This window comes from Phacochoerus africanus, chromosome 8, assembly GCF_016906955.1.
Source record: "Phacochoerus africanus isolate WHEZ1 chromosome 8, ROS_Pafr_v1, whole genome shotgun sequence".
Taxonomy (NCBI): Eukaryota; Metazoa; Chordata; class Mammalia; order Artiodactyla; family Suidae; genus Phacochoerus; species Phacochoerus africanus.
This window is the reverse complement of record NC_062551.1, coordinates 63,476,433-63,499,522: the sequence shown is the minus strand read 5'-3', so window position 1 is coordinate 63,499,522 and position 23,090 is coordinate 63,476,433. Positions and strand designations below refer to the sequence as shown.

The following is a 23,090-nucleotide window of genomic DNA, read 5'->3' as shown; positions in this document are numbered from 1 at the left end:
CTGCAAAAAAATGTTGATACTTTCTGTAAGTTTGCTTTTGAAACTATTTGTTTCCAAGTAACTCACTGACCATCAACAATCCAGCACAGCTGGGCAGTCATCAAGCATCTCAGTTGGAGTTCCCTGGCACTGTCACCGCTGTGGCGCTGGTCACCGTTGTGGTGTGGGGTTGGCCTGGGAACTTCTGAATGTCACAGGTGTGGCCCCTCAGAAAATCCCGTCATCTCAGGGTTTTGTGCAAAGTAGGAAAACCCGCCCCATAAACTTGTTGAGGGTCCTGCACACTCAATTTAGAGATGATGAAAATGGTACCATATAATGTTCAGAGGTAAGTACACATGAATTTCATTTTTTTGCTGTTTTTTTTTTGTTTTTGTTTTGTCTTTTTCTAGGGCTGCATCCGTGGCATATGGAGGTTCCCAGGTTCACAGAAATGCCAGATCTGAGCCGCATCTGCAACCTACACCAGGGCTCACGGCAATGCCAGATCCTTAACCCACTGAGCAGGGCCAGGGATCTAACCCCCAACCTCATGGTTCCTAGTCAGATTCGTTGACCATTGAGCCATGACGGGAACTCCGATGCTTTCTTTTATTTTGCATTTTCAGGGCCAGGCCCTTGACCAGCCCCTGGGGCTCCCCTGACGCTCCTCCAGTTACAGTCTCTGAAGAATCTCACGGAAAGCCCTGCCTGTGGGTGCCTATGGATGGGCAGATACCACCCTCCATTAACTGACCCTCTGGCCAGGACCTAAAGGAGAAATTTTATTCATTTGTTTTTGTGCGTGCCCACAGCATTTGGAAGTTCGGGCTAGGGATCGAAACCGCTCCAAAGCAGTGACCAGAGCCACTGCAGTGACAACCACAGGATCCTTAACCTGCTGTGCCACAGGGAATTCTGAAACTTTAATTTTAAAACAATATGGAAAAAATGTAAAAGTTTGGCCAAAAAGCAGTCGTTAGGAAGAGCCCATTAGCTGTACCCTTGCTCCTAAAACTTAAGTTAAAAAGTAAGCAGGGGAGGAAAACCGGACAAGAGACACTCTAGGCCAGCAGCAGGTGCAACCTGCCAGGCGGAGCCTGGCACCCAAGCGGGCCGAGGCCACGCCCCTGGGCGGGGCTCCCCACCGCTCCTCCAATCACCGCAGCGCCAGGGGGCGTGGCCTCGGAATCCAGCTGCTCCTAGAGCTCCTGCTCTGGTCGCCTCAGCCCATCTCTCCTTCCCTAAAGTAGGTTTGTTGCGGCTGGAGTTTCGTCCCTTGAAACCCAAACCCGGAGAGCGGCCCCTTAGGGGCTTGTAGGTCTTCGCCTCCACGGACTGGCCGCCTCTCCAGGGCCCCGGTGGCCCGACCCCGAGGGGGCCAAGGGGGCAAATGCCGAGCGCGCTGTTGCCCAGCAGCACCTCCCCCTCCTGAGCCCCGGTCGTACAGCCTGGAGGGTGACAAGGGAAGTACAGAGCGGGGAACTGCCCAGCAGCGCGTCTCCGGCCCCGGCTACACAGCAGCGGCGGCGAAGGCGGGACACTCGCAGCGAGCGGGAGCGAGTCCCTCCGGACTGCGAGGAGGCGCCGCGGGCTTCTGATACGTCACTTCCGGAGCCCGGCTTCCGGGTCGACAGCCTCACTTCCGTTCCGGCTTGCCCCGCCCCCGGCCCCGCCCCGCCGCCGGAGGGACCCGCGGGTCCGCTCGCGGCCCGCCCACCTCACCTGGGCCGGGCCTGCTGCCGTTCGCTCCCGGAGCCACCGTCGCCGGGAGGTGGGCGGGGCCCTGTGTGTGGGCGGGGCGGCGGGGCGGCGGGGCGGCGGGGCGGCGGGGCGGCGGGGCGGCGGGGCGGCGGGGCGGCGGGGCGGCGGGGCGGCGGGCGGCGGGCGGCGGGGCGGCGGGGCGGCGGGGCGGCGGGGCGGCGGGGCGGCGGGGCGGCGGGGGCGGCGGGGCGGGGCGGCGGGGCGGCGGCGTCCCGAGGCTACGTGGTCCGCGCGCCGTCTGGCCGCGGGCTTCCTTGGTGGGTGACGTCCTGAATAAAGCTGGCCGGGCGGGTCGCCAACGGGGGTCGCCCCTCTCTCCGGCCTCCTCCCTCCCCCGGCCCGCGGACCCCCTTGCGGGCGCGGCCATTCGGCACCCCAGAGCCTCGGCCCGCGCGTGGCCCAGTCGTCCGGGGCCGTCCATCCTCCCGAGGCCCGGCAACCGCAGGGTGATTGTCCCTCGCGTCCACCACATGAAGCCCCCAGGCCGCCTCGCAGGGTGGATGGCGCGGCCGCGGGGCGCTGTCTCGCTCGACACAAGGCCCCCGGGGCGGGCCCCGCGTTCCCGCCCCGCGTCCGCTCAGGTCCTGAAGCGGAGCTGGGGCTGGGGGCCTCCAGGTCCGGTGGAGGCCCAGGAGGGGCGGGGGCTGGGCGCCCTGCACGCTGGGAGGGATCAGAGGCCGGGCAGGGACACAGCGTCCGGGGTCTTTGCGTTTTCTACCGTCGACCGTGGCGCCCCCCGAGGTGGGATAAACCGTCCCCTCCAGAGCTAAAAGGGGTGATAGCCTGCAAATTCGTTGCAGTTGGTATTTTTCTGCCCCAAGTCATAGAAGATTGGAAATTATATGTATAATGGCTGACTCCTGCAGGGCGCTGATTCTAGCTAGCTGTCATTTGCAAATGGCTTGGGAAACTCAGAGCTATGCCTTCATTCTAGTCCTCAGGTGATTTTTCTGTACCCGGTTTTGGAGGCCTGTGGAGGTCCAGGCAGTTCCCCCTGTGCTCATGTTCCGAAGCCTTGCTTACCCACTGCTGCTATAAAAGAAAGAAAACAACTCTCTTTAGAGGCAGATTTTGTGTTCAGTGGCTTAAAGTTTTTTTGTGTTTTAATATGTCCTTTACCAAAAATCTTTCAACTTGCAAGTAGTGTTTTTAAAGTAGAATGAAACTGTATTAATCAGCATGAAAAGGAGCATTAAGAAAGGGAATTGGGGAGTTCCCATCGTGGCGCAGTGGTTAACGAATCCGACTAGGAACCATGAGGTTGCGGGTTCGGTCCCTGCCCTTGCTCAGTGGGTTAACGATCCGGCGTTGCCGTGAGCTGTGGTGTAGGTTGCAGGTGCGGCTCGGATCCCGCGTTGCTGTGGCTCTGGCGTAGGCCTGTGGCTACAGCTCCGATTCAACCCCTGGCCTGGGAACCTCCATATGCCGAGGGAGCGGCCCAAGAAATAGCAACTACAACAACAACAACAAAAAAGACAAAAGACAAAAAAAAAAGGAAAGGGAATTGGAAAGTTTTTACATTAAAGAAATCTGTTTTCTTTGAAAAAATTTTTCTTCATTGAAGTATAGTGATTTACAAGGTCGTTTTAGTTTCAGGTGGACAGCAAAGTGATGCAGTCATACAGAGATACCTACTCTTTTTAGACTATTTTCCCCGATAGCTTATTACAAGATATTGAATGCAGTTCCCTGTGCCTTACATTTGGTCATTGTTAAGAAATCCATTTTCAATGAGCAGACCAGTGAGAAAATAGAAGCCAAAACACAAGAAAAATCAGGAGGGTCTGAGATTGTGCCTCCCAGAGCTGACCGTGCTTGGCGACCGGACCTGTGTTCTTCTGAATCATTCATACTTTTTAAACCAGAATGTGTTGTACAGAGGTCTTGTAATTCTGCTCTCACATAGTCTATGACAAATATATTTTTGTCAAAACTTGTTGGGCTGCACTGTGTCCTCTTCATGCACAGTGTGTCATTATGTGACAGAGTGTGTTACACATTCCTTATTTGACACTTGGCTCGTGTTAGTTTCTCAATTTTAAAAACAAAGCTTTTGACCATCCTTGTATGTACAATATGGGCCTTTGTTGGATTGTTTCTTTTCTTTTTTTTTTTTTTTTTTTTTTTTCTGTCTTTGCCATTTCTTGGGCCACTTCTGCAGCACATGGAGGTTCCTAGGCTCAGGGTCTAATCGGAGCTGTAGCCGCTGGCCTACACCAGAGCCACAGCAATGTGGGATCCAAGCCGAGTCTGCAACCTACACCACAGCTCACAGCAACGCCGGATCGTTAACCCACTGAGCAAGGCCAGGGATCGAACCTGCAACCTCATGGTTCCTAGTCGGATTCGTTAACCACTGAGCTACGATGGGAACTCCTGGATTGTTTCTTTATTATTATTATTTTTTCTTTTTGTCTGTACCTGGGGCCTGCAGAAGTTCCCAGCCAGGGCCTGTTCCCTAGCAGCAGAGACACTTCAGTGACAATGCCAGGTCCTTAATCCGCTGAGCCACAAGCCGACTCCTGTTGGATTGCTTCTTTAGGGTCAATCTCCGGAGGTGGAATTTCTGAAGTAGTGTATAAAATTTGTACACCTTCAGTACTTCTTTCTTCTTTGTCTTTTTTTTTTTTTTAATTGTTTTTTGGCCGCCCTGAGATATATCGAGTTCCTGGACTAGGGATCAGATCCTAGCTGCAGCAGCAGCCTATGCCACACCTGCAGCAGCACTGGATCCTTTGACCCACTGTGCCAGGCCGGGTATGAAACTGCCTCCTGGTGCTGCAGAGATGCCACCAACCCTGGTGCACCGCAGCAGGAATCCTTACACATTTTATCCAAAAGGCCCTGCTGACCATTTGAACCAACCTAGATCTGCTCCTCCTCAGGTATTTGAACCTCTGAGTTGTTTGTTCCAGAACTGGATGGGCTGCAGAACTGGACAGGGGCAGTTGGTATCTTTATTTTCACTAACCTCCACCCGAACTTCCCTTCAGTGGTGAATCTGCTCCAGTGGTCCTGGCAGCCCGCGTCTCAGAACCAGGTACCCTCCCAGCTGGTCTTGAGCCCTCACTGCAGCCGCGGACAAGGCTGGGCCTGTCTGGGTCCCTGGCTCTGGGACCGCTGACACCTGGTAACGGCATCACAGATATGTTTTTGGGTTTTGTTTTTTGGTTTTTTTTTTTTGTATTTTTGGGGCCGCACCTGCAGCATGAGGAAGTTCCCAGACTAGGGGTTGAATTGGAGCTACAGCTGCTGGCCTACGCCACAGCCACAGCAATGCAGGATCCGAGCCACATCTGTGACCTACAACCACAGCTCATGGAAGTGCTGGATCCTTAACCCGCTGAGTGAGGCCAGGGATCGAACCCACAATCTCATGGTTCCTCATCAGATTCATTTCCTCTGCACCATGACGGGAACTCCACAGATGTGTTTCTTGAGCATGTCACTGACCTGGCTTCTGATTAGCCCTGCATGTGCTGCACCCTCTGCTGAGGACAGCTTGGAGCAGGAGGCGAAGGTCCATGCTGGCTTCGTGAGCTGCCTCCTCCGCTGGGCGGGAAAGGCTGCATTTCAGTTCTTGTTATTTGTGCTGTGATCTGAGAGGGGATCTCACTCAGACCTTGTCCCCAGTTATCTGGGGGGAGCAGTGCTCCCCAGGCCCTGCATTCAGCCTGTTCTGCCCCGTTGCAGGCGAACATAGAAAGGTTAGAGCTGCTGCCCATCAGTCTCTTTTGGTTTTGTTTTCTTTTCTGATTTGGCCTGAAGCATGCAGAAGTTCCCAGGCCAGGAATCAAACCCATGCCTTGGCAGTGATAACACCAAATCCTCAACCTGCTGAGCCACCAGGGAACTCCCTGACTCCCAGTCTTTTGCAGGAGAATCATTGCTGCTCTTGAGATCAGCTTGAGTCAGGGGGCTAAGAAACACCAGGCAGTGGGAACCCCAGAGCCGGAGTCAGGGGGTGGGGGCAGGGGCGGCTGTGATCTTGGCAGGGCCCGGCTGAGCAGGATGTCCTGAGCTCTGGGCCGCTGAGCCCCAGCTCCTCCTGGCCTGGGTGGTGCTCAGCAGAGCCTCTAAGGGTCTTCATTGCACCTTCTCTTTAGACCTGAGGGAGCTGATGGCCGGTGGGAAGTGCCCTTTACACAGAGTGGCCTGTCACTCTTGTGGAGGACTGGCCCGGCAGAGCCGTGGGCGTCGCTGGATGTCTCTCATTTCTGCTGCTGCCCCGCACTGCATCCTGGGCGACGCCCACAGCTTACGTTCGTCCGCTGACCGTGAACGGTGCCGAGCCCAGCAGTGGTGGTGAGCACTCTGGACGCTCTAGCCTGCGTCTTGTGCGTCCTGCAGGACTTCTCTGGGCAGCTCGAGGATTGACGTGCTGGTCTGTAGGGTGTGCAGGGTGTTTGCCTCTCAAGATGGGGCCGCATTACTTCCCCAAGTGCTTGTGCCAGCCTGCACTCTGCTCCACTGGGAAGGTCTGAGTCCCTCTGGAGCCACCTGTCTGCAGCCCTGGGTATCACCACACCTGTTCGTCTTTGCCAGTGCGGCTGGCATGTCTACCTCCCTGGTTGCTGATGAGGTTCACTGCCTGTGGTCCTGCAGCCTGGTATCCACACCCTCTGTGCCATCCCCTGGATGGCAGGTGTCTGCCGGATGCTGAGCAGCAAACTGGACGGTGATGGGGTTGCGTAGAAATCCAGTCACCTCCTTGGGTGCCTTTCTCTCACCCCAGTGGACGGTTCCCCTGAAAGCCACTGCCAGGTGTGGGCCCCCTGCTGGGGGCGAGCAAGGCGCTAGGCTTAGAAGCAGGTGCTCCAGTCCCCACGTGACACCACAGCCACTCGGCCGCACCTGTGATGGCAAACCGCCTGGCACAGTTGCTCCCAGAGTCTGTGGGGTTTTTTGTTTTTAGTTTTTGTCTTTTTAGGGCCGCATCCATGCCATATGCAAGTTGCCAGGCTAGGGGTGCAATCAGAACTGCAGCTGCCGGCCTACACCACAACCACGACCACCCCGGATCCTTAACCCACTGAGCGAGGCCAGGGATCGAACCCTCATCCTCACAGGTACTAGTTGGGTTCATTACCGTTGAACCACAACGGGAACTCCATTTTTGTTTGTTTTTCTGTTTTTGGCCACACCCATGGCATATGGAAATTCCCAGGCCAGGGATGGATCGAATCAGAGCCACCCCTGTGGCAACACCAGATCCTTAATGCGTCACAGCGGGAACCTCACACGTGTGTGTTTACTTCCTAAGTGGCCAATGTGGAGGGTTTGCCACCCGGCTTGGTGCTGACCTGGCCTCTCGGACCCACTGGCCACTTGGAAAACCTCTTCTGCACTCGTGTTTCTCTCCACGCTTCCTGTTGGCTTGGAGGAATTCTTCATGTTTCCTGCTTGTTTGCCCTTTGTCATCTTTTAACCGTCTCCCCTCAGGTTGTCCCTTATCATTTCACTCCAGAGTATATTTTGATGACATAGAAGCTCTTAATTTAGCCAATTTAGTCTGTTTTATTTAAAAGTTCTTTTTTGGGTAATGCCATTTGGGATCTTTTTTTTTTTTTTTCCTTTGTTGGCCGGGGGCAGCACATGGGGCTCCTGGGACAGGAATCAGATCCGAGCTGCAGTTGCCACCTGGGCGGAAGCGACGGCAATGCTGGATCCTTATCCTGCTGTGCTGGGCCAAGGATCGAACCTGAGTCCCAGCACCACTGATCTCATGCCACTGAGGGAACTCCCTGGGATTGGCTTTAAGACATTTTGTTCCCACTCCAAGATCAGAAAGAGATTCTTACATTTTCCTCTAAACATGAAGTTTCACACGACTGTTTCACAGCCCTGCTGCCCAGGTTCAAACCCTGGAGCCTGTTGCCAGAGGCTGCTCCCCCACCGCTGGCATCTCACGGTCACCAACAGACCCGTGTCTCACCAGACCTCCCCAGGGGCATGTGCAGTGCCAGGCAAACCCTGCCTGGCTCCTGGCTCCTGGATCCAAACGAGTGCCCTCTGGCTGTTGAGCATTATTTTTTGTCTGGACTTTCAAGATGAAGGCCGGCTGCCTTTTTCTGGGGGTGTAGAGTGTCTGTCCCGGGGCCAGAGGACAGCCAGGCCTCCCTTCTCGGATGGCCCACCCTTCCGCTGGGTCAGAGGCCCGCCTGTGCTGTCTCGGGGCCGTGGCTTCCCTCCTTTGCTATCTGTCTGGCCGGCCTCCCATCCCCACGTTCGCCTTCCAGGAAGTGACCTGGTCTCTTGCTGTTTGTGCTCAGGGATGTGCTTTGAGACTGAGTGTCCTGGTGTTTCTGACCTTCGACCCGTGCTTCAGCTCCGCTGGCACGTCTCTCCTGGGTGCAGTGTTGGAGGCGAGGTGGCCCCTGTCTCATCCCATCCTTCCTGACATCTGGCCGTTGCCTGAACGGCAGGAAGAGCTCTCTCTTTTCCCATGTTGCTCTGCCGCGGTGGGTGCGTGGGGTCTAACCCTTCATTCCCATGACTCACTTTCTCTCTCAAACCGCCTGGACGGCGCTGCAGGGGGTTCCATCCCGCTGGCTCCTGGGTCCCTTGGACCTGGAACCTCCCTCTTTCTGGCCCAGCTAATGCCCGGCCCCAGATTCAGCCATTTGTCCAAGGAGGGTGGTGAGGGTCAGTGGAGAATGAGGCTCAGAAACCAGAGGAGACCCCCTCTGCCTCCAGGACTGGGTGGAGCTGCACGGAAGCAAGGGCCATGTCCTGTGTCCCCTGGCCCTGGGCTTCCAGCCCTCTGCAGTCTCGGCTCCCGCTCAAAGCGAGAGCTCGGCGTCTGCTTTATGTCAGCAGCTATACGTCTCATCTCTAGATGAGACGTTCCGTTTTTTCATCCTGGATCATTTCTTTGGCTGTTTGTCTGCAGGACTGCGTCCTGTTTGAGAGCCACCCCGCCCCCTCTGGCCTCCTCCCCGCCCGGTGACCTTTGATCCCCACCTGCTAAGGTCCCCAGGCCCAGTCCCGGAAGCTTTTCTCTGCCTCTCCTTTGGGTGGGCAGGGCCTGCGGCTGGGACCACATCGAGCACTGTGGGCTGTGTCCAGAAGCAGGATCCCAGGTCAGTTGGTGGCAGCGGTCCTGCCACCCGGGCTGCTCAGGGTGCTGTTGGGACCTTGGAGCCCCTGGGAGCCCGCCTGCCTACACCTCCCGCCCTGCTCCCGACTGCCTGGGCCCTTTTCTGGTGCTTTTCAGAGCAGGCCCTGCTGCTCCGTGGTGGGTGCTCAGCACCCTGTCCTGCCTCCTGCCTCATCTTAGCTCTGCAGGCCCAAAGCGTGCCTAGAAGCTCGGGGCTGCTCCGCTGCTCTCTCTGTTGAGGCCTCAAGGTCTGTCCTTTTGAATTCCCCGGAGAAGGCGCTCTGGCCTCCTGCCTGGTATCTGTGCCCCTACCAGCCTCGGCCCATGCCCGGGTCTCCGCATTTCCCTGCAGCCCCACCCCACCCCCTCCAGGCCTCAGACGCCCCACTGCCTGACATAGCCAGACGCGGGGGCCCATGTGGCTAAGGGAAGCCTGTCGGGGCGAGCAAAGCAGGGCCGTCCTGCCCGAGTCCATTTCACTTGTAAGATTTTCCAAGCCCTCGTCTGACATCAGAGGCCTTTGGACTCACACGGAAACACGCGCACCTGGAGGGCACGACCCTCCTGCCCCCAGGGGAGGGCGGTGGCCTCGGCTGGACCTGGAGGGAGGGGGTGTGCCCTGTCCCTCAGCCGTCACGCCTCTGGTCTCTGGCGGGTGGACTTTTGTGGAGAGGGCGAAGGTCGGGGAAGGTGGTGCCCTGGGGGAGCCGAGCGTCCCTGGGCTCCAGGGCCTGTTCTGGCCGCAGGTGGACCATCGAGTCGGGCTGTGACGAGCCCCTGCTGCCGTCCCGCCTGGAGGCAGCCCACACTTTGGTCACGAGGGCGGACGGTCAGGGAGGCTGGGGTCTGACAGGCGTCGTGTCCCCTGGCGCTGGCGTGTTTCCGGCACCGGCAGCCCTGGTGGCGGCCGGGCTCCTGCACTGCACATCAGTCCCGGGCTGGTGGCCGGCGTGGGACACGCAATGCCCGCGCCACATCCGCCTGCAGCCTGCGTGCCCCGTTCTTCGCTCCGTGTCAGCGCCTTTTATGCTTTCATTTCTAAGGACGGGTAGTTCATCTACCTCTTCTGGGGGCGCCGTGTCGTGTCCCTTCCCGTGACCCGCCCATGATGCGCTGGCTGTGAGCCCGGCCTGTCGTCCCGGGCAGCTGCGCTCCGCCCGCTGTGGACGTCACCATGGTGGACGTCGCGTCCCTGTCGACAGGCACGTGGGGTCTGTTTGCTGCTCGGAGCAAGGGTGCTGCGATAGGCCTTTTCTGGCCGAGGCATTCTGCGAGAACTGGAAGGTGGCTCTGTCCTGGCCGGTGTCCTGCTGACGCTTTCTGTTTTTGTTCCCTGTCACTTGAGGGGAACTCTTGAGAGGTCCCGTTTTGGGTCTGAGTCTATTTGCACTTGTGCCTCCGCCGTGTGCTTTCAACTTGGGACAGTGGGTGGTGCCAGGAGAATCGTGGGCCCCTCGGGGGCGGGGGGGGGGGGGTACAGCCCAGGCGGGGGCCCCTGGAGGATCAGCCAAGGAGCTAAAACAGCCTGACACCATGGCTTCGCCTGCCATCCCTGTCCTCCCGGGTCTGGGCTCCAGTTCACAGGAGCCTGGGCGCGGGTCTCCGGCGGGAGGGTGGCGGGGTTCCTCCTGCCCTGCGGCCCTGCCTGTGGTGAGGACAGGTCACAACAGGGACACCCTCCAGGAGCTCCGGGTCCACCCTCATGAGGGGGAACAGTGTGGAGCCAGCCCGAGCCAGTGATGAGTCCTGAGGTCGCGCGGGTAGCCCAGGCCCAGCAGAATTGCAGGAAAAGATGGGACAGGATGGCCATAGCAGACGGGGGCTGGATGAGTTCATGAATTCGTGGTGGTTCCCTTACCCAGGGCAGCGTGAGCCAGTCAGATGGGACTTCTGGGGCCTGGTCTCTGAGCAAGTGCCCGGGTCACCAGGTTTCTTGATGGTACTCCTGGGTTTTGAAGAGAAGGAGGCAGAGACGCCGTGGCCGCAGCAGGTTTGCTGGGAAAGCCGTGCACGGCCCCGGTGGAAGCCGGGTGGAGCTGAGCATGCAGGCAGCTGGGTGGGGACAGCGGGCTGGCCACCAGAGAGGAGCCACCCCTGGTCAGGCTGCAGCACAACCAGATGGACCCCAGTGCTTCCTGCTATGCACGCTGGATGTTGGGTGTCCCCAGAGTGTCAGCACGCAGGGAGCGGCACGTGGGGCCGGTAGCTCAGGTTGCTGAGTCGGGTGAGCAGCCTGGGGACTCCTGCTTGAGGCCACTGGGATCCTCGGGCCCGCCCTCCTGAGCTGCTCAAAGCCAGAACTTGAAGCTCTCACCCACCAGCACATAGGAGAACCCGGTCTGACTTGGTCTGTGACCTTAGCGGAGGAGAGGGGTCTGGCCCAAGAAGTTGAAGCCACAGGCCTGGGGACTGAGCAGGGGTGGGTCCATCTGGAGACAGCACACTTCGCTGGACACCTGGCAGAGCCGCCCCAGGGTCTGCCCAAGGGGTGCCCAAGTGGAAGAGAGGGTACAGAGAGTGGGGTGAAGGCGTGAAGCAGGCCGCTTTGCAGTGGCAACAAATAGAAGTGTGATCAGAGCCCGATGAGGGACAGAACTGTGTCTGACGGGGAGGCCAGCCCTCCCTCGGAGGGCCCTCCGAGCACCGGCTGAAGTGCTAGGAAGTCCGCAAGGGCCATGGAGAGCCAACCCATGGGGAGCACGGAGCCGCCGGCTTTCCCGCCGCCAGGGTGGGTGGGCAGGTGCTCCTGACAGCTTCAGCTTCGGGGCGGGGGAGGGAAGGCAGCCCGCGGGGTGGGGCTCGGCCCGTGGCGTCTGCTGGGGGGCGGGGGGCGCGGTAAGGACTTGGGTCCTGTGGCCTCCGTGGAAGAGAAGGCAGGGTTGTCGTTGTGGCGCCTGTGCCTTCGGGGCACGAACGGGACACAAGTCCTGCGCTTTAAAGTTACTTAAATGGGTGATTCAACCTTTGAAGGACGTCAGGTGCTCATGGTCTGCCCTTTCCCTCCCACGCTAGCCTGCACCCGCCCAGTGCCACCTGCATGGCCGCCGCCTCTGTCCCCCGCTCCCTGCCGCAAGGTGCCAGCCGTCCCTGAGACAACGCCTCCTGGCCTGGCCTCATGTCGGCGTCGGCAAAACCTGCGGCCCCAGCAGAGCCGGCCCCCGTTCCCCGAGAGAAGCCTGGGGGGCAGCCGCTCCTGGCCTGGGGCCCTGTGTTTGGCCCCCCGGGTGAGAAGGTCGCGCTGGGCCAGAGCGACGGCGCTGCTGAGCGGGTGCTCACGGTCACCGTGACGGAGACCACCGTCCTCGAGTCGGACCTGGGCGCGTGGGGTGCCCGGGCACTGCTCTACCTCTCGCTCTGGTTCTTCTTCAGCTTCTGCACCCTGTTTCTCAACAAGCACATCCTCTCCCTGCTGGAGGGGGAGCCCAGCACGCTAGGTAACCCCCCTCCCGGGGCGGGGGAGGGCTGGTCCCTCTGCTCAGCTGACGCCCGTCTCCCGCCACCCAGGGGCTGTGCAGATGTTGTCAACCACGCTTATCGGGTGTGTTAAAATAGTTGTTCCCTGCTGTTTATATCAGCACAAAACGCGGCTTTCTTACCCACCCAACTTCATCGTGACCATGCTCTTCGTGGGTCTGATGAGGTAAGCGCCCGGCGTCTTCGGTGAGTGTCTCTTTGTCATCTGCCTTTCCCCTCGGGAAGTGGGCTCATCGGGGGCCCCCCCGAAAGGGAGCCAGGAGGAGGGCGGGGTCAGAGGTGCCTGCCCTCCGCGCCCACCCCTTGGAGGGCACAGTGCTCTGACTCATCTGCATCATGGTCTTGCCTCATGTTCAGGTTTGCGACTGTGGTTTTGGGTCTGGTCAGTTTAAAAAACGTGGCGGTTTCGTTTGCTGAGACAGTGAAGAGCTCGGCCCCCATTTTCACTGTGATCCTGTCCCGGATGGTCCTGGGGGAGCACACAGGTGAGCAGCCCCCCAGTCTCCCAACCCTGTACCAGCCGCCTCCTGGGGGGCGGGGCCCACCAGCCGCAGCCACTTCCCTGAGATGGGGGCAGTAGGAGCTGGATGAAGAGGGGACAAGCAGGTGGTTCTGCGCACCCCTCCCCTGTGTGCCCCTCCTCTGGGCCCCCCTCCCCCGTATGTACTCTACCCCTTGTGCCCCCCCGTGCACCCCTCCTCTGTGTGCCCCTCCCCCATGCTCCTTCCTCATGCACCCCCGCCCCCGTGCATCCCCCCCTTGCACCTCCTCCCTGTGCACCCCCTCCTCTGGACCCCCCTCCCCCATGTCCCCCCCGTGCACCCCTGCACCCCTCCCCCATGTCCCCTCCCTTCCTGTGCACCCCCTCCTCTAGGACCCCCCCCATGTCACCCCCCCATTCATCCCCTCCTCTGGACACCCCCTCCCACATGCAACCCCACCCCCGCTCTGGGCACCCCCTCCTCCATGTCCCCCCTCCCCCATGCAATCCCTCCTCTGGGCGCCCCCTCCATGTCCCCGCCCCCCACCCTGTGCCCCTCTCCTCTGGGCACCCCCTCCCTCATGCCACCCCTCCTCTGGGCCTGCCCTCTCCTGCTCTCAGCAAATGGGAGTTAGTTACAGATCTCCAGCCTGGGACGGGGGGGTGGGGGCAGGGGGCAGGCCTTCCAGCCACGCACACATCCCTGTTTCCCGCCAGCCTTTTCGAAAGTGTCACTGGAGACTAGCCAAGTGTGCACCGTGTCCCACGTCTTTCCCAGAGCAGGGGTCCCAGACGTGAGCACATGTCTGCTTCCCGCAGAAAAGGATGCCAACAAGGCAGCGCCACCTTGGGCGGGCAGGGCTCAGGCGGGCACCCCGGCAGCGGCTGGAATCTGGGCAGAGCAGCCTTGCGGGGGTTGCGGGGGTCGCAGGGGTCGTGGGATGAGGGGGAAAGGCCCCAGCAGAGCCTGGACTTTGATTCAGGACCCCGAACCCACCAGCGCCCCGGGCAAAGGCGTCTCCACAAGCCCTGAATGGTTCACGTCCACCCGCAACCTCCAGGCAGACCCAGGACTGGCCTCCTTTTGTAGCTGAGCTCCTGGCCTTGAGGCCACCCCAGCGGGTTTGCTGTGTGGACCGCACTGGCCTGTGCGGGGCAGTGGCCGCGGGCGCCTGGGGTCACCGGGCTCTCCCGAGGGCTGTGCTCCGTTTCGCTCAACACCAGAGCTTGGTCCCTGGTCTGCTTCAAATTTCAAAAGGAATGAGTGTTTCCGTTGTGGCTCAGCGGGCTGAGGACCCAACATAGTGTGAGGGTGCGGGTTCAATCCCAGCCTCCTCAGTGAGGGAAGGATCTGTGTTGCCACAGGCTGCTGCGTGGGCCACAGAGGCGGCTCCCATCGGTGTTACTGTGGCTGTGGCTGGCAGCTGCAGCTCCCTAGCCTGGGAACTTGCCTGTGCAGCCATAAAAAAAAAAAGAAAAAAAAAAGAAGCAAGATGCTGTGTCTGAAACCAAAGCAGAGGCAGAGCAGGGTCTGGACGCCCTGCATGAAAGCAGATGTGCCCTCTGCAGCCCTGCACGCAGTGGCCGCAGATTAGACTTGAGAAGGCAGGCAGGCGGGCCAGAGCCAGGGTGGCAGGGATGCTGCCTTCCCAGCGAGCTGCCCGGAGCCCGACCTCCCCTCCTGGCCTCGCAGGTGAAGGCGGCGGCTGCAGGGCTGCGGGGCTCCAGGGCCGGCCGGCCTGGTGGTCCTGGGGGCAGGCGGGGGGGACATCCCGGCCGGTTTCCTAAGCGCCCCTCCCCCGCAGGGCTGCTGGTCAACCTGTCGCTCCTCCCGGTCATGGGCGGGCTGGCGCTGTGCACGGCCACTGAGATGAGCTTCAACTTCCTGGGGTTTTCGGCCGCCTTGTCCACCAACGTCATGGATTGGTGAGTCCTGAGGCACAGGGACTTGCTGGGCCCGTCTGGGTCTCCCCTGTCTGGGTCACGGCAGCGTCTGAGAGCTCGTCCCTCACCACTGTCCCCTCCAGAGACAGGCCCTCCAGGGTTGGCTGATACAGCTCAGAAGGAGCAAAAGTCATCTTTCGTTTCACCGCTGACGTGGCTGTATTGCCCTCAGCCCGACCCCCCTGGTGCGCACTTCCCAGAAACACAGCCAGCTTGCCGGCCGCTGCCCCCCGCCACCCCCGTCTCCAGGAGCACCCCCAGAAGCCCTCTAGGCCCTGACCCCTCGTTGCGTCAGCACCGCACCGGCCTCCCTGGGAGTTTCTGGCTGGCCTCGGACGTCCCCAGGAGGGCTGAGGCCTGTGGACCTGCTCCCCCGTCTGGTGCTGGCCAGGCCCCCAGGGCGCAGGGAGCAGTATCATCCAAGGGCCCACCCCTCTGGCCCCGGGGAGCCGGACGCTGCCCAGTATACCCTTGGCCACTGCAGATCTTCCCACCCAGCGGCTCTGACCCCGCTCTCCCTGGGCACACATCTGTCCTGTGGCTGCTGCTGCTGTGCAGAGCTGGTAACCTCGGCTGTCCTCAGCCTCCGAGACTGTGCCCAGGAGCGGCACGTGCGAGGTGCCACCCGACTCCTCCTGAGCTCATCTTTTTCTTTCTTTTTTTTAGGGCTGCACCACGGCACATGGCGGTTCCCAGGCTAGGGGTGCAATCGGAGCTGTAGTTGCCGGCCTACACCACAGCCACAGCCACGCGGGATCCAAGCTGTGTCTGCGACCTACACCATGACTCACGGCAGTGCCAGCCAGATCCTGAGCCCGCTGAGCAAGGCCAGGGATCGAACCTGTGTCCTCATGGATACGAGTCAGGTTCGTCTCCACTGAGCCATGACAGGACCTCCATCTTTTCTTTACTCCAGTTTGCAGAACGTTTTCTCCAAAAAGCTTCTCAGCGGGGACAAATACAGGTTCTCGTAAGTGTCGACGACATGGGCAACCCCCGTCCCCAGGCACCTTCCCTTCCAAGCCCTCCCGGTCCCTGGGTGCCCTGTTGAGACCCACCTGGTCCCCACCGTCCCTGGGGTCTGTGGCCACTTGTCCTGGTCCAGGGGGTGGGCTGGGCCGCGTGGGGAGTGACAGGTGCAAGGGAGGGACAGGAGGCCTGTCGCCTGCAGGGCGGCGGAGCTCCAGTTCTACACCAGCGCAGCGGCCGTGGCCATGCTCATCCCAGCCTGGGCCTTCTTCATGGTGAGTCCTCCGGGCCCGAGAGCCTGGCCGCCCGCGTGTGGGGGTTGCCGCTTGCTTGGCGTTTGGTGCTGCTCCTCTTTCAGGATATCACGGGCCCCGCGCAGCACAGTTAACTGGGCAGAACTCTGTGAACAAGCGAGAGAAGTCTCTCGCAGGCCCTGGCCCCGCTCTCCCCGACAGGCCTGCGAAGCCAGGACCTGTGCACACACTCACGCAGTGGAGGCCCCGCGGGCCTGGGAAGGCATGCTGCACGTCCGCGTGGACCAATTTTATCCACAAGTGCAACTGGGCTGTCCTGTCCCACAGCCCAGCTCCGGCTCATGCCTCCACCCTGGCCCATCAAGGCCCTGTGACCAACGCTGTTGCCTGGCGCTGCCACTGCTGTGTACACACGAGTGACAGGGAGCTGCACGCGTTGTGTTCCAGGCAGCAGAGGGTGGCCCTCTGCTTCACATGGGTTTGTTTTTGTATTTTTAGGGCCGCACTCGCGGCACATGGAGGTTCCCAGGCTAGGGGTCCAATCGGAGCTGTAGCCGCTGGCCTGCACCACAGCCACAGCAACGCGGGATCCGAGCCAGGTCTGCCACCTACACCACGGATGTGGCAATGCCAGATCCGCAACCCACTGAGTGAGGCCAGGGATCGAACCCGCAGCCTCTTGGATTCTAGTCGGGTTCGTTACCGCTGAGCCACAACAGGAACTCCTGGGTTACAATCTTGGAGGAGAAGCGGTTGGTGGAAAGAATAAGCTCATCCGAGGGTATTTTTATTGTGATAAATTATGCATAAAATGGGACTTCCCGTTGTGGCTCAGCACCTTATGAATCTGACTAGCATCCATGAGGATGCGGGTTCAATCTCTGGCCTCGCTCGGTGGATTAAGGATCCCGCGTGGCTGTGGCTGTGCCGTAGGCCGGCAGCTGCAGCTCCGCTTCAACCCCAAGCCCGGGAACCTCCATACGCCGCAGGCGTGGCCCTAAAAAGACCAAAGACAGGCGTAAAATGCGCCGCTCTGAGGGTCTTGACGTGTCCATCACGTGCCTTCAGGTTGGGCAACCGCAACTTTTCTGCCGTCGTCTCGAACCGAAGTGGGGTCACACAGGCCTGGTCCCTCCTTGCCTGCCAACCCCCCCCCCCCCCGCGTGACATCCTCAGGGCTCGTCCCCGGGCGGTGTCTCTGCTGGGCACTCCCCTTGTGGCTCTCGGGAGCGATGCCGCTGTGAAGCCGGGTGTGCGTGTGCTCCTTCAGTCTCTGCTCTCGGGCCTTCAGGGTACCAACCCAGACGTGGGGTTGCTGATCACACGGGGATTCTCGGGGTACCTTTCCAAGGAGCGGCTGGCCTGGCTTCCACGGCAGCGCCCCAGTTTCCCTCCCGCCCACAGCGCACAGGGCTCCCAGTCCCCACACACTCCCCAACAGTGGTTATTTTCTGGTGCGTTGTCTGGGTTTGGTTTGGGGTTTTTGTTTTGGCCTCACAGCTTGATGTGGGATCTCAGTTTCCGACCAGGGCTTGAACCCGGGCCACAGCCGTGAAAGCACCAAGTCCTAGCCGCTGACCAGCAGGGAGCCCCCTGGGTTTTTTGACACTGGCCGTTCTGATGGGTGCGAGCTGGTACCTCGTAGCTTTGACGGGCGTTTCCCTGACGTTAGTGATGCTGGGCGCCCTGTCACGTGCTTGTTGGCCCCGGCGTTTGTCTGCGTGAAGCTTTGACCAGCACGGTTCAGAAGCGCCCCGGGAGGCTGTCTGCAGAGCTCTTGGCAGAGTCAGCTCCTTCCCTGGGCTGGTCTGGGGGCGGGGGGTCTGAGGAAGCGGGCACAGCAGCACGTGGCTCTCACCCCGGACAGGACCTGCCAGTAATCGGGAGGAGCGGGAGGAGCTTCCGCTACAGCCAGGACGTGGTGCTGCTGCTGCTGGCAGATGGCCTCCTTTTCCACTTGCAGAGTGTCACGGCCTACGCCCTCATGGGCAGGATCTCCCCCGTGACCTTCAGGTATGGATAGAACCTTCCAGGAGACGAACATCCAGGTTATTGCAAAGGGGGCGCTCGGAGCCTAGACACTTTCAGGGAAGTTACTCCGCAGAGTCATGGGTACAGCGATAGTGTAGCTTCCAGGTCCTTTGTGTGTGTGTGTGTGTGTGTGTGTGTGTGTGTGTGTGTGTGTCTTTTTGCCATTTCTTGGGCTGCTCCCGCGGCATATGGAGGTTCCTAGGCTAAGGGTTGAATCAGAGCTGTAGCCATCGGCCTTCACCACAGCCACAGCAACGCAGGATCCGAGCCAGGTCTGCCACTTACACCACGGATCGTGGCAACGCCAGATCCGCAACCCACTGAGTGAGGCCAGGGATCGAACCCACAACCTCATGGTTCCTAGTCAGATTCGTTAACCACTGAGCCATGACGGGAACTCCAGCTTCCAGGTCCTTTTGTGTCAGTGCCATTTGAAACACACAGTAATGCAGGTGCAACAGTTTTCGGGGAAAGCCCATGGAGTCTGTGCACAGAAGAGAGATGTGCGGAGTCCCCTTTGCGGCACAGTGGTAGCAACCCAACCAGCATCCGTGAGGACTCGGGTTCAATCCCTGGCCTTGCTCAGTGGGTTAAAGATCCAGCGTTGCCGTGAGCTGTGGCGTAGGCTGGTGGCCACAGCTCCGATTCAACCCCTAGCCTGGGAACCTCCATGTGCCGAGGGAGCAGCCCAAGAAATGGCAAAAAGACAAAAACAACAACAACAGCAAAAAAACCAAAAACAAACAAAGAAAAAAAGGATGGAGCAAAATAGGGCCAAGTGACAAGCCTGAAGCCTGGACGTGGGACTGGGCTGTTGGCTGCGAGGCCCCGGCTTCCCTGCGACCCTTCTTCTGGTGGAAGGTGCCGACCCCGGAGGGGAGTCAATAGAGGAGCCTGTAGACTGGCCGCCTGGCTCCCAAGCCACCCAACCCGCCCTCTTTCCTCCCTTGCAGTGTCGCCAGCACCGTCAAGCATGCCTTGTCTATCTGGCTCAGTGTCATAGTTTTCGGCAACAGAGTCACCAGCCTGTCAGCTGTTGGTACCGTCCTGGTGACAGCCGGTGTCCTGCTTTACAACAAGGCCAAGCAGCAGCAGCACGAGGCCATGCAGTCTTTGGCCATGGCTGCCGGCCGGATGCCAGACGATAGCTCTGAGCCACTGCTGCCCGTGGACCCCAGGCCGCACCACTGAGCCCCACCCACTGCCCGTGGGGACCCCTCGCCTCTCCTGCTCCCTAGGTAGAGGCAGGCGTGGGCACCCAGCCTCCACAGCCGCAGGAGGCCATGGGTGTGCAGCCTTTCCTGCTCTTTTCTGGGGTTTTTGGTCAGAAGCAGCAGGAACTCGAACCGGGGTCCCCATTGTCAGCCACTGAGCCATCGCTGAGTCGTGTGAAAACCTCCCGCCAGCCTCTGCACACCTGCTGCCGGGCACCTGGGTCCAGCTGCAGCCAGGCCAGCCCGATTCCTCTGGCTGACAATCACCCAGGACTGTGAAGCCAGAGCTGTGTCCAGGTGCTACTGTGCCCTGCCCCACGCAGGGCACCAGCCATCAGAGGCCATCGGAGGTACCCCTGCTCCTCAGCTCCTCTGTCTACTGTGCTAGGACAGAAGGCGACGCCCACACTGCCTGGGCACAGAGGCCACAGCAACAGGGCAGGGAAGGGGGGGACAGATGGGGGCAGAAGCCAGGTTTCCGCTCCTGAGGATTGGGTGGTGGGCCCTGGCCTCCCTGAGCTCCAGCTCCTGATGCGGGGAAGGTCACTCCCGGACGGAGGGGGCCCCACCCCTTCAGAGTCTGCGTGCGCGGAGCCCCTGCCCCAAGTACCTAAGCTGGGGTCCTGGAGACCCGGACGTGATCTCTGGCCTGGGGGTCAGGACAGATGCCTGAGGCGTTTAACACGAGTCAGGGAGGCGCTGACACTCCCCTGGACTCCGCGTGACGGGGCTGTTCTGAAGGCCCCTGGGGCACCTGTCTTCACTCGCTGGGGGGAGCCATGCCCGGCTTCGTCTCGTCGACAGGGCTGTTAGGATCCTCCCTCCTGAATGGTCCGTTTACAGTTTCTGTTATGCTGCCTTTCAATGACAGGATAGTTTTTAAAAGGAAAGACAGGCCCAGGTGGCTCCCAGAATGCATGACACTAGCCAGGTAAGCCAGGTAGAACCCCTGGCCCGGCCCTCCTGCCCCTGGGGCCGGCGGAGAGCCTGACAGGTGTCCGAGGCAAGTGCCAGGCTGAGCCATCCCTTCTCCAAAGCCCTGGCCTCACGCCCTGGGGCATTTCTGAGGGGGCACCCCCCCGCCCCCGCCAGCTCCCACGCTGGGGCTTGTCAGGTGCAGCCACGGGGCACCTAAAGCCTGCGAGGAAGCTGAGGCTCTAACCCTTCCTGAGGCTCACTTCCCTCCCTGCTGTTCAGGGCGGGCTTCCCCAACTTCTCTGGCCTGTCACATGGGGGATAGGAACAAGCCCCGCCCAGAGAGCAGATCTCTTGGGGACAAAGAGCAATAACTATGCCTTCTCAAGTTCCGCCTACTTCTAACAGTTTGCTGGCGATGGATTAAAAGGAGGCCTTTGACACCACGGACAGCGCTGGACGAGGCTGACTGCCGGGCAGGTGCAGGGCGAGCTCACCTTGGCAGCGCGGGCGTCCCTCGTGACCTTCCCGGGCTCTAGCCCTTCTTCTTTTCCTGCTTCCCCCAAGACAGATCTAAAGAGGATTCTTTGGAGGTGGCTGGGGGTGGGGGGCAGTTGGTGGGCAGATCTGCGAGGACCAGAGTGGAAGCCCCACTTCCCTGGGGCTCCTGCCCTGCCCCCACTGCAGAAGGTGGGCGCTACGCCAGCTGCTGCTGGTGCGACGTGAACAGAGCAGGGGCCCATCTGGGGTCGCCTGCTGCAGCCTTGGTCATCTGGGTGGTGTCAGATGTGCAGCCCCTGCATCCAGGGTCCCCACCTCCTGTGGACCTGCCCCTCCTCCATTCTCACAAGTGGCATTCAGCCTGTTTGCATTTTCTAAATTTTTGGACCAGAAACAAAATGAAGATTTTCCTAAATTATTTGTACGTGAGGCAGTTTCTAGCAAAGCTGCCTTTGAGCTTTCTCTGCGGCTGCGTTCCGTCCGCCTCCCCTTCCCCGGGTTGTCCACGTGTTGGGCGTTTCCGGGACAGCCCTGCACCGAGTCAAAGCCTGTGGCCTGGCTTGGCCTTTTGTCTAATGACTGTACAGACATGCCGTGTTTTTCAGTTAGCTTTGACTGGTAGTTTTATAAGATGTTCTTTTCACTGAACCATTGCATACACGCGTGTACCAGCATTGACGCTGGGTGTCACCTGCTGTTTTGGGTCAGTTCCTCCTGTGTCTGTGGTCATTGTCTGTGCCTTTGTGAATGAGCTCTGATCCAGGCTTCCACGTCTGGTTACCTGCTTACTTATATGAGTACAGAGACGTAGAGAGCTCTAGCTTTCAAGGAAATTTCCACTACTGAGTGGCATAAAAAGCTTTTTTGAAAAAAATTTCAACAGTCATAATTTCCTGCACATCAGCATTAATATAATCTGCCTTGGAAAGCTGATCATACTCTTGCAAAATCCAAAATGTGTCTTTAATTTGGGAAAAATAAACATGACGAATCAAACAAAAAGTGCTGCACAAAGACCATCAGCTGAATGCAGCTGTGCGGGAAGTGCTCTTCCCCAACCTAGTGAGTGGGCTTTGCTTCCCGGCGTGGCGCCTGGTCAGTGACGGCCAGTGACTGTCAGAGAAACACAACATGTCTCTTGAGGCCCATCCGAGTGATGTGCCTGAAATATCTTTGCTCTTTCCCTGGGTCGGGAAAGTGAAGTGAAGGTCCCGTCACAGTTGGAGTCCTCTTCCATTTGTTTTTGACCAGTGTTGTCACTAAAGGCTCCGTTCTTTTCCAAAATGTGTACGTGCCCCGGTCAGGACCTCCGCCTCCTCCTCCTCCTGCTTCTCTTCTTCCTCGTCCTCTTCTTCTTCTTTTTGGCCACGCCCAACAGCATGGGGAAATTCCTGGGTCGGGAATTGAACCCGTGCCACAGCAGGGACCCAAGCTGCTGCAGTGACAACGCCAGATCCTTCACCCTCTGCACCACAAGGGAGCTCTGGGACCTCTTCCTTTTCTGAGTTTAACCTCACAGCAACCCTGGTGGATCTGCCTGTTTCTCTGCCTCTGCTGAGGCGCCAAGAGCAGTCGGGAGGTTGTGCTGACCAAGGGTTGGCTATTCCCCGGGCAGCTTGGGGTGTAAAACCCTCCAGCTTGCTGCCTCTGAAGTACTTCTTCCTATTCTGCCGAGGGCTCCAATTTGGAGTTTGATGGCCATTGAATCCATACCTATATGTCCAAACTGAGGTGGAAACTATTCTTATTAGCCAAGTCTTTGTGTGTTTTTCAGTTTCTATTTGAGGAAAACTGGCATTCCAACCCATGTGCTGTTTGTAGACTGCAGATGTACGAGTTGAGTCTGGACCTGCCAGGGTGTGTTGTGGGCGCCCTGCTGTGGAGGCCACAGTGAGGGTGACTCCCACACTGAGAAACTTGAAAATTGTACCAATAATTGTCTGTATCAGAACCAAATTATATTTGCTTTATACCAAACAAAACTGTGGAGAACTAAAAGTACATTGTACAGGATGTCTGTGGTTTATATTTCACCTGTTTCAGTATTTATGTGATTAGATCAATTCTTTCCAGAAAGTAGTTGTTAAGTAACTCAAGTCACTGCAAATTCTGCCATAGTAATACCTCGATGCTCTGTAATTAATCCTGTGGATGCCTCCTGGCTATTTTTGTCTGAAGTAAGCCACTAAATTAAGCAACTATCTAAGGCTCTTGGTCTGCAAAAGTAAAATAAATGTTAAATGTGTACTTCTTTTCTTTGTGTAATTCTCAAATGCTTGCCCTACTGAAATGAACAAGGGGGCTTCCTTACTGCCCTCACCCCTTTTCAGCATGAAAGGAGTGAAAAAAGTGAAGGTTTGTTCCCCTGTCTGCAGAAACTCAGGAAACCAAGCAAACACCCCCTCCCAGAGGGGAGAGAATTCAAGCCCATGAGCCCTTTTTGGGCCTGAATCCCTCGTCACAGT

General features: G+C 59.0%; 1 protein-coding gene across 5 annotated transcripts; it reads left to right on the top strand.

Annotated features, from left to right (window-relative positions):
• Positions 1–1,205: 1,205 nt before the first annotated feature.
• SLC35E2B (solute carrier family 35 member E2B) lies at positions 1,206–22,872 on the top strand. 5 transcript variants are annotated; one of them, XR_007136412.1, is made up of 10 exons: positions 1,632–1,753; positions 11,855–12,276; positions 12,347–12,482; positions 12,674–12,801; positions 14,603–14,723; positions 15,658–15,711; positions 15,913–15,985; positions 17,832–17,977; positions 18,949–19,559; positions 20,533–22,872. XR_007136412.1 is itself a non-coding variant. In XM_047791098.1 (9 exons), exons 2-9 carry the CDS (start codon positions 11,958–11,960, stop codon positions 19,184–19,186), a joined length of 1,215 nt encoding a protein of 404 aa, XP_047647054.1. In that variant the 5' UTR covers positions 1,206–1,228; positions 11,855–11,957; the 3' UTR covers positions 19,187–22,872. The 5 variants fall into 5 exon arrangements, 4 of the variants coding, with proteins under 4 accessions (XP_047647054.1, XP_047647055.1, XP_047647053.1 ...); XM_047791098.1 differs by lacking the exon at positions 1,632–1,753 and adding an exon at positions 1,206–1,228 and having other exon boundaries at positions 18,949–22,872; XM_047791099.1 differs by lacking the exon at positions 18,949–19,559 and having other exon boundaries at positions 1,631–1,753.
• Positions 22,873–23,090: the final 218 nt, after the last annotated feature.

What these genes read in the sequence shown, in the direction of transcription:
- SLC35E2B (XM_047791098.1), top strand. Translation starts at nt 11,958, where the DNA reads ATGTCGGCGTCGGCAAAACCTGCGGCCCCAGCAGAGCCGGCCCCCGTT. An exon ending in TCCACCAACGTCATGGATTG is followed by an intron (nt 14,724 to 15,657) that starts GTGAGTCCTGAG and finishes TCTTTACTCCAG; the next exon opens with TTTGCAGAACGTTTTCTCCA. An exon ending in CAGCCTGGGCCTTCTTCATG is followed by an intron (nt 15,986 to 17,831) that starts GTGAGTCCTCCG and finishes CACCCCGGACAG; the next exon opens with GACCTGCCAGTAATCGGGAG.